Raw genomic sequence first — 11176 nt, forward strand, 5'->3', positions numbered from 1 at the left:
TGTAACAGGGAAAAGTAACTATGTTACACAAGCATGCTGCTAGTCTGTAAACAATTAACCTCAAATAATAAAGTATGCCTGTTTAGCCCAATGAACTTGTGTCATTGTCGTCCACAGGCGTGGTTCGAATGCGGAAGGTTTTACTTTAGTATCAGTTCCCTAAACCAATAGTCTCATATGGGAATCCACTAGCAAGTGCCTCTCGGGGACAGTTTTACCTCATGGGGGAATGTTGGAGGAAAGCCTGCCCTTGTCTAAAGGCATTATGGGACAGAATATACGGACCCCCAACGACCGACGGAGAAAACTGCGTGAAAGCTGTAAATGACAGTAAAGGCGAGGGGCTCGATAATGCGGCTTCTGATCCTGACCGTTACACAGAGATGACGCCGAGATTGCCTGTGCCGCTGCCGCCGCCGCAAACTCCGAAGAAAGTCCTTTATAAGGCTATTTGGGACTTCGAGGCACGGGACGACACGGAGTTATCGTTCAAAGCTGAAGATATATTAGAGGTTCTCGACAGTTCCAAAGAATGGTGGACTGCGAGGAAAACCGACACTGACGGCCGTGTGAAAACCGGTTATGCACCATACAATTATCTGACACGTGCGGAGTCGAACTCCGTAGAGTCTCAACCGTGAGTGGCAAAGCTATTTCTGAAAAGTAGTCAGCTAGTTTGTAAACACTTTCCTAGTGTCTAGAGCAGGTAAAGCAAAACATCCAAACGTGTGCAAGATGCAGTCTCTAAATTAGCTTTCCATCAGTATATAAACAATAGTAATCTATATAGTTCATTTACGTTTCAGAGTCACTATTGTTGTAGGCTAATGAATTAAGCATTTCCACGATTTGTTTATAATCAATTTAGTTTACTCCAGACAGTTTTAATCCTGTTGGTATGGCAAGCCGTTTTATCTTAAAATGTTCTCAGCGTTAGGGGAGAGCGGGGCACAAAGTAACTTTCTCAGTTTGTGTAAATCCAAGGTTCAGAGTAAAAAAAATTTTATCCACATTAATTTCACATTTGTCTAGTACAAATATGTCACTTTGTTTCATAATTACAGTGTATATTGGTGATGTCCTTCATGAACGATTTGTTTAAATTTAACTAATCTTTAATATGACTCGGGAGCGACAAGTTGTCTCAGTGAGGGATTTGTTCATTTTGTGTTGGCCACGCAATATTACTTTTAATATACTATTAATAACTAGTGAATGCATTACTTTTTAATTGACAAGAAAATATCTGAGTTACTTTTTTAAATAAGTAACGCCATTTACTTTTTCAAAGTATTTATTGATTAAAAGCTCTCCTGTCCCCATGTTGAGAGAAATTGTGAGTAAGATGTTACTTTAGTGAGAATTCATCTCACTCACTAAAAAAACAAATGCAGTATTCCTCAAAATGAATAAAAACTGTGAAATTCAAAGCAAACCTGCAATAATGAAATACGTTACATAATACAAATATCCTTTATGTATTTAATCCCATTTTATTAACCGAAGTCTTTGCTGCCGACCTTCGATGATCCAATTCATCCATACTAATAAGCAAAAATGACTTAATAATAACCTAACATTTGTTTTCTTTCTTTTATTGCTGAAGAGTTGACATTTTTTCTTCTGCGGTCTACTGTAGAGACATGAATTTATTTTTCTGTAAGCCTGAGGCTTTTGGTGTAAAAAAGGCTTTTACATTTGACAAAAACAGAACTTTTTATATTAAAAAAACAAACAAACAAGCAAGCCCTGTAATGCATTACTTTCCATAACAAGTAACTAACATAATCAGTTACTTTTTTAGGGAGTAACTCAATATTGTAATGCATTACTTTTAAAAGTAACTTTACCCAAAACTGGTGACAGCCCCATACACTGTAAAAAGTGAACAGTTGGATCAACTTAAAAAAATTACTTCAATTGGTAACACCTAAAAAAGTTCTTTCAACTTAATTTATTGCATTTTATTAACTTAATTTTCCTAGGTCAATCACACTTACTTAATTTTTGTTGCTGTGCAGTCTGTGCTGGAAAGTGAAATGATTAGTTCACTTTTGAGTCTTTTGTCATGTGTCACAACAGCAGCATTGTATACAGAAATTAGTTAATTATTCCTAACCTTCCCTATAAACGCATTTACAGTTATGTGATGCGTTTCTGGTCTCAAATTGTACCTCTTATATTTCTTACAATTTAAACAGTTGTGAATTTCTGTCATGATGTGTAACATTGAATGTGGTAATAAAGAAGCTTTAAACTTTATCAGAGTGACATTTCCTCATTATACAAATAAAGCAAAGATAGCTATACATATAATAACAGCATACAGGTAATAATATGTAATGTTTGTATTTGTTGTAAGATACTGAGCCAGGAAGCAGGCATGTGACAAAAGAACAAACGACTCAAACCCAAAGACTCGAGAGATGAACTACTCAATTCTGTTTCTGGTACATAACTGCATAGCTTCAGTTTATAGGGATGTGATGTGACATGACAAAAGAATGAACAATACAGATCAGGAGGTGAGGGAAATTAACTGACTGCATAATCTGAAACAATGAATTAATCATTTCTGCTTCTCATAATTTGGCCTTGGTTGCGTTATAATTTTATTGCATTAACAGTCTTATTAGAAATGTTGTGTAAGTAGATGTGCCATCGAATTTAGCTATTAACATACATTTTAATTATATTCTGCTGAAATGAATGAAATCTTGAAAAAAGATTTGTTCATTTTGATGAGTGAGATTCATAGATCAGAGACTGTAAAATGATCCAATCTTTCCGTCACTAATGTTTCTTTGTTGACTTCAAAGGAATGGAACTGTGACAACATGCCCCATTTACTTTTGCTATAGTAAATTAAATATTCGGCAATATCTTGAAAAGAAAATTTTGTTTTGCAAGCATGTGTGGAAATATTTAAACAATGTGTGTTATTACTAACCCTGTGTAGGTTTGTGCATTTTTACTAGTAAGAATTACAATTAGAGAGCCCTCTAATTCAATTTTTACTAGTAACATTTACAATTAGAGAGCTGTCGAATTTAATTCTTACTAGTAAAAATACAATTACAGAGCTCTATAATTTTTAAAACACATTAAAGATATGTTTAATTGCAGAGCTCTGTAACTGAATTAGAGAACTTTCTAATTGAATTCTTACTAGTAAATATGCAATTACAGAGCTCTATAATTTTAAACACATTAAAGATATGTTTAATTAGCTCTTAATTAGCTAAATAAATAGCTCTATTTGGAATTCTTTCAAGTAGAGCAATCATAATTGTTACTAGTAAGAACTGAATTAGATAGCTCTCTAATTGTAACCAGTAAAAAATGATATAGAGAGCTCTCTTATTGGCATTGTTACTAGTAAGAATTTAATTATAGATCTCTCTAATTATATTGTTATTGAAAAAAAATGCAATTACAATGAGTAACGCTGGGAATATTTTAAGCTAAAATGCTTGCCATAGGTATGCACCTTGCACATAGTCTAAACACACCTTGATGTTTGACTTTTGTACCAGGTATCACGTGCAGATGATTTAAAGGGATTAAAGGAATATATATTTTTTGGCTCTGTGGAACATAAATAGAAATTTGTTTTAATATAGTATTCCTAAATAACCAAAGATTTCAAGATTCAAAATACATAAAACATTGGTTTATCCACACTATACCAAGTCTTACGAAGCTTTAGACAGGGAATAGACCAATATTTTTCTTATTGTCTTATAATTTACCCCTCCAGTGAGCTGCAACCATATTAAGGTCAGTTCACACTAGCACTGATGTGACAATAAGGCAGCCAGTTGTTATCAAAAACTTAACCCTTAAAGGGTAATCAGGACCCTGGCATGAATAGGAGGGATAATATACAGTCATATCACTAATTACACATTGTTTGCAGTCTTTCATTAGTATTGGGCCACAGGCCCGTATTTTGATATCTTTTTATTTCTCTTTTTGTTATAAATCATCGTTACCAGACATTTACCAGCTGTATGTGCAATAAAGAGCTGCTCTGTCATTGACAAACGATAGACAACATTTGCAAGCTAAATATCCACCTCATTCAGCGCATATTTTGTTTAGCAAACAATTTCTAAATGTTTTGCCTGTTCAAACAGTTAGATCAAAAGAGTGATTTTTTTTCACAAATCCGGCTTGGCTAGTTCTGATTTTACACTGCTGAGAAAAATCACTCATCACTCGATTGCTGAAATATTATCAGAGAAATAATTCTCAGGTCAAATTCTGGTATCTTGTGCCTGTTAGCATTATATCTGTGATGTAGACTTCCCTTTTCTGAGAGATTTAGAATGATTCATAGTTATCTTTAGTTATAATTACAGTTATTAGCCTTTGGTGTAAACAGCCATCTATAGTAAGTGAACTGACACAGAGTTGAACGAAAGAAACAGATTAGTTTGATTCATCAACAAATCATTCAATAAATGTGAATAGTGGAGGATCACCAATTGACCCAGATGTTTTTTTTTTCCTTTCTTTTAGATGGTTTTTTGGGCAGATGAGCCGTGTTGAGGCATTGAGTCACCTCATGTCAGAAGCAAATGGTGATGGATGCTTTCTGGTGCGAATCAGTGAGTCTGACAGCATGGGTTATGCACTCTCAGGTGTGTGTTTGTGTGTTATTTTCCATTTGATGACAGCCATTAGGGAGTTTGTTACAGCACACACTGAAATCCATAAAGGTACAATTTCGGACTAAACGTCTGAATCTTGTCTCTTAGTGAAATCACAGGGCAAAGCTAAGCACTTCAAGATCTTCCATACTAGTGGTCAGTACCATGTGGATCCATCTCCTCAGTTTAACACTGTACTACAGTTGATTGAATATTATCAGTCTCACCACCTCTCCACTTCTGACCTACTTAAGCGACCATGCGTTCGGGTAAGAGACTCTTTCTCTTTCCATTTTTGCTTATTTTTCCCTCCTCTGCTTTTTTTTACAGTATATCTCCCTAATTTTCCTGTACTCTTTCAGTTTTGTCAAATGAGGAAGTGCTTGAAAGAGTTTCTTCATTGTCATAAGAATGTCAATTTAAGAAGCCATTTGTTCACTGTACTTCGCAAACACATGCTGATATCTGATTGAAAAGCATGTAAACCAGTGAATATGTGAGGTAGTCCTCATAGAAGAAATGTGTTTGCAACGTTCCTTCGTGACACCACTGTCTCATGTTTTTGTAGAAAAGGCCTACTCTGGGGGATCTGTCACACTCCACAGTCGATGAATGGGAACTGCCTAAAGAACAGTTTACTCTTGACAAGCAGCTCGGCAGTGGCCACTTTGCTCAAGTTTTCAGCGGCATGTGGAAAAATCAAACTAAAGTGGCCATTAAAATCCTCAAGAACAATGGTGAGCTCACAGCTAGATGCACCAGAGAGTAGAGCTGAAAATCAAAATGCAAAAATTGCAAAGCCAAGTAGTACAATCTTAAAAATAAAGGTGCTTCACGATGCCATAGAAGAACCTTTTTGTTTAAATGGTTCCATAAAGAACCTTTTACGTCCAAAGAACCTTTCTGTTTCACAAAAAGTTCTTTGTGGCGAAAGAAGGTTCTTCAGATTACAAAAAGGTAAGAAAGAGATGGTTCTTTAAAGAACCTTTGACTGAAAACCGAATTGTGGAGCCACAAATGGCTCTTCTATGGCATCGCTGAAAAGAACCTTTTAAAGCACCTTTATTTTTAAGAGTGTATAAGATTTTGCAGTGTAAATCTGACAAATTTTGATTCAGCATTGACTGTTTAGGAAAATGTTGGATTTGACCTTTTTTAAGGACAAGGCTGTTGATGTTTTAGTTTAAAGTATTAGTTCACTTCCAGAATTTCCTGATAGTTTACTCGCGTCCATGTCGTCCAAGCTGTTCATGTATTTCTTTCTTTAGTCAAAAAGAAAGGTTTCCAGGATTGTTCTCCATTTAGTGGACTTCAATGGGGATCAGTGGGTTGAAGGTCCAAATTGCAGTTTCATGCAGCTTCTATAGTTTTGCTAGACAAGACCCTTATTCCTTGGCTGGGATTGTGTAGAGCCCCTTAAAGCTGCAGTTTGGATCTTTAACCATTGATCCCCACTGTCCACTTTATAGAGACAAATCTTGGAATGTTCATTTCATTTTGAATAAAGAATTAAAGACATATTTATTCTGGAAGTGAACTAATTCTTCAATGCAGTAGATCAGAAGTTAGTAAGATTACTAAAGACTAACTAATATAAATCTTTGTCAGGAAATAGAATAGATTCTCAGGGTCTGTTGGCTGTCTTACTTTTGCCAGTTACAGTGTTCAGGAATTTCCTTCAGGGAAGGAACTGAACAAGCATGACATGGATAGGCAATTTTTGGATGTAAATGAGTAATGTGACATTGGGCAAAAATATATACATAATTCAAGCTAAATAACTGTGTCCTTATGAAGGCAACCACCTGCTTTGCAGCCTCAGGACATGAATACTTCACAGTTTTTACAACCAACGATTCTGGATTGTACAGCGCACACATTAGATGGCTGCTGAAGTATTTGTGTGCTAAGGCTGAACACCATGTAGGTCATGCGGAATAGCAGTGATCCTAAACATTACACTGGTAAATCTGCAACTGAACACCTCAGGCAGAAAAAAAATACATTTAAAGAGATAGTTCACCCAAAAAATGAAAATTCTGTCATTAATTACTCACCCTCATGTCGTTCCAAACCCGTAAGACCTTCGTTCATCTTCAGAACACAAATCTTCCATAGTCAGCAAGGGTCCTAACCACATTCAAGGCTCATAAACGTAGTAAAGACATCGTTAAAATAGTCCATGTGACATCAGTGGTACTACTGTAATTTTATGAAGCTGCAAGAATACTTTTTGTGCACAAAGAAAACAAAAATAACTACTTAATTGAATAATTTTTCTCTATATCACCCTAGTGCCATTTATGGAAAGTATCACGAGTCCACGCAGGTCTAAAATTTCAATAAGACAAATTTACGTATTATAAAATGACTTCCAAAACACTCCATTTGTCGATTGTTTTTCTTGTTTTAAGCATAAATCTAGCAAAATTCAAAGAGGTTTTGAAATAGAAATGTATTTTTCCCTAATTAAGCTTTCTCTAATAAACACCAAATATATTTTTTAGAAATAACAACTGATCAATGCATATATTTCTAATAAATCCAAATAATAAATAAAATGTCTCTCTTTTTATCACACAGATGCTCTCGAGCAGAAGGAATTTCGGTTGGAGGTGCAGATCATGAAGCGTTTGCGTCACAAGCACCTGATCTCTCTCTTTGCAGTCTGCGCTTCCTCCCCTCCATTCTACATCGTCACTGAACTAATAGAGAAAGGAGACCTGCTGAATTTCCTCAAAAGTCAGTCTTACATTTTAGGGAATGTGTCACTCTAATATTAATATTTGTTATTTACTGATGAAGTTCTGCTGTCTTACTTTCTCTCTCTCTCACTTCTTAACATAATCTGCCTTTTATATATCACAATCAGAACCAGAGGGTAAGGCACTGGACATGGAGTCTCTGATCGACATGGGAACTCAAGTGGCAGATGGGATGGCATATTTAGAGGCAAATAACAGTATTCATAGAGACCTTGCAGCAAGAAATGTTCTAGTCGGAGAGGGATATGTCTGCAAAATTGCTGATTTTGGCCTAGCTCGAGTCATTAAGGTGAGCTAAAATAATATCCTGTGTATTTTTGTGCTACACATACTACATTAAAATACATGTAAATTCGAAATTTAAAGGGACAGTTCACCCAAAAATAATAATTCTGTCATTAATTACATTAATTACAATCATTCATCTTTAGAATACAAGTTAAAGGAATCGTATGTAGGATTGCGGCCAAAACTGGTACTGCAATCACTTTCAAAATACTGTAGAACGGTGTACCCCCTCCCGCTCCCCCCCTGACTCGAGGTTGCCAGCTAAGCTGCAGCAGTAGGCTGCTACAAAGAGCTTCCAATGGCAAGTGACGAGTCCTACACAGAAATTTGTTTTTCTTCTGTTAATTATGTTTATGCTTCACAAGAGATGTTTTGCGAAGTAATTATGTATCGCAAAAATTTACAGATGACGATTAGCCAAATATTTCGTAAAGATGTACTGTAATACCACATTTCAGTCGGAACATAGATTGTTTTCATACCCTGCTAGTGGTGCGATATAAAGCTTTTTATGAATGCATTTAGCACGGCCGACCGTGGGAAATCCACTGTGTACGGAAGCAAAGTTAGCCAAACATAGATGAATCTTACCTGTCCAGGAGAAATTTACCAACGATGGCGTCTATCTTCAAATTCTTCTCCGTTTTCAGCCGTCTCCCTCTTTCAAAGGCATATCCTATACAAATCCTTTTTTTATTTCGGACTTTGTCACGACGTATTTCGGATTCATAACGAGGTCTTTTACGTTTCGTAACGTTATACATGTTTTATCCGACACGTTCATATAGCTGCAGCTGTAACAGAGCTGGCAACCCGGATGACGAAACTCTACTGACTTCGTGATTGGTAGACAGCTGGAGGGTGGAGCCTCAGACCAAAACACAAAATGACAACAATAACATCAGTTGAGGGCTGCAACTCTCACTTTTAAATGACAATATCCTGGCCGGACCACTGTTGTCAGTGATATAAGTATTTGAAATGAACATGATTTCTTAATGTCTAGTGACATGTCAGGGCCATTTTATGATTAACTGACATAAATTTCTTACATACGGTTCCTTTAAGATATTTTTGATGAAATCTGAGAGCTTTCTGACCCTGCATAGACAGCAATGCAACTACTATGTTCAAGGCCCAGAAAAGTAGTAAGGACATTGTTCAAATAGTCCATGTGACATCAGTGGTTCAATCTTAATCTTCTATATCTAGGATCCTGTTTATATATCTGATGACAAGAAAATACCATATAAATGGACTGCGCCGGAGGCTATCAATCATGGCCTTTACTCAAGCAAATCTGATGTCTGGTCATTTGGGATTCTCCTTTACGAAATTGTCACATATGGAGCGACACCTTATCCAGGTCAGTTTCAAGATGCTAATTGTTGTATTGTTTTTCGTTTTGGACTGAATTTTTATCAGTTATATTCTATTTACAATTTTCTATTTTTAATTTAATTACTAAACTGTTTTATACTATATAAATGATTACAAATGTTTCGTTCACCATGTTACCTTTATATATATATATATATATATATATATATATATATATATATATATATATATATATATATATATAGATAGATAGATAGATAGATAGATAGATAGATAGATAGATAGATAGATAGATAGATAGATAGATAGATAGATAGATAGATAGGCATTATAATTTGAATCTGTCTCTGTAAGCCTTGTACCTTCTTTTATAGGTCTTAGCAATCATGAAGTGGTTCATCTTGTCTCAACTCAGAGCTATAGAATGCCTTCACCATCTAAATGTCCAAAGGTCATTTATAACATCATGCGATCTTGCTGGAGAGCAGAGCCAGAGGACCGTCCGACTTTTAAGATTCTGAGGCATGAGCTAGAGACTTATCAAAGCGACTAAGGGGACTTAGGTGAATTGGACAGTTAGATTCCACCCCTTGCAAACATCCTGTGGTCTTAATTTCTATATAGCAAAACAAGACTGACCTTGATCAATTCTTAAAGACAGATGCATCATACAATAATCTTTAATGGATTAGATGGACTGTTGATTAGTCCACCATATCAGTTTTGCAAATAATAAGGAAGACACATGCATGAAGCACTTTAAAAAAAAATTGTATTTAAAGTAATTATTGACTGAATTTAAAGAATTCATTTTTTTGTAATAAATGTTGTTTTAAGGTAGAATAGATTATACTGATAATACTGCACACCAAAAAAAATAAATTAATCTGTAATGACTATCAGTCAAGTACAGGGGCATTAAAATATAAGTTGAAATGTCTGTTTTATTGTCAATATGATTTTGAATTTTAAAAAATGTATTAGATATATGTGTACTTTTTTAATGTTTTAGATTTCTTAAATGCAAATGCAATGCAAATATGCAAGTGGAATTATAATTTTCAGTATGAAGCTACATGAATTTGTTAAAAGAACATTTGCAAAATGTTATAAATCTATTTAAAAACTTAATGCTTTATTGCTTTGTGTATTGACTGAACAATGTATATGTTAGGAAATAGTAATTACAGGGCAGGACTGCCGATATATCATAGAATATGTTAGCGCTTTATCTGCAAATTCAAGGGTCTTATTTAGATAACACAGTTTGTTTTGGCAAATGTAATATTCTAAATTGCATTGCTGGTAATGAGCTAATCTATAGAGTCATTGTTGAACCTAGTTATCTCTCAGAATAGGTGAACCAATGAATCCGGCCTGTACAATATGAAATGTCACCAGCAGATGGCGACACATTATTATTTTAGTGGTTAGCTTGCAACTAAGTGTGTATTTTTTTTTTTTTTTATTCAGTTTTATTTAGTGGCATGTCATTTACTCATAGCGTGGATATGATAAAGCATGAAACAGCATAAAAATGATTTCAGAAAATTTTCATCACGTTTATATGCATATGGGCCAAGAATGTACCTGGCCAAATCATAAACTGCCACCTTCACGCTTTTACTACAACAACAAACACAATATACCTGTATGAGGGCTTTTTATGATGCTGTGTTTCACATACAAATAAGCTGTTTTCTAACACTGAAGTTTCACCAATAATGACAAGACAAGAACTGCTGATGTATGGGATCATGTTCATCACTGTAATTATCGTATTCAGAGACAGGGTCATTCCTGTTATTCCTTTTACAAAGCACATTTTAGCATATATTTATAAAGACAGTAGAAAGATCTACTATATTTCTTTTTGACAATAAAAGAATGAAATGTACATGGGGTGATTTTTTAAAATAATTTTGCTACTTCTTGCCATTATGTTTTCATTTTTGGAATAACATTACAAACTACCAGTGTGTTAATATATATTACTATATATTATGGACTATTTTAATCCTGTTACCTTTTTGTCTCTAATCTTTTTATAGGTTTCACTTTGCAATATCAATTTAGAGGATTGAACCCAAAAATGAACATTCTGTCGTTCTCATGATGTTTGAAGAT

General features: G+C 34.9%; 1 protein-coding gene across 1 annotated transcript; it reads left to right on the top strand.

Moving 5' to 3' along the window:
* Nucleotides 1-169: 169 nt before the first annotated feature.
* On the top strand, nt 170-10946 carry ptk6b (PTK6 protein tyrosine kinase 6b). Its single transcript, XM_073823358.1, has 8 exons — nt 170-637; nt 4525-4646; nt 4764-4924; nt 5224-5392; nt 7239-7397; nt 7528-7709; nt 8921-9074; nt 9424-10946. The coding sequence occupies exons 1-8, from the start codon at nt 222-224 to the stop codon at nt 9600-9602; spliced, it is 1542 nt and encodes a 513-aa protein (XP_073679459.1). The 5' UTR covers nt 170-221; the 3' UTR covers nt 9603-10946.
* Nucleotides 10947-11176: the final 230 nt, after the last annotated feature.

The sequence above is a fragment of the Garra rufa genome, chromosome 18 (assembly GCF_049309525.1).
Source record: "Garra rufa chromosome 18, GarRuf1.0, whole genome shotgun sequence".
NCBI lineage: Eukaryota > Metazoa > Chordata > Actinopteri > Cypriniformes > Cyprinidae > Garra > Garra rufa.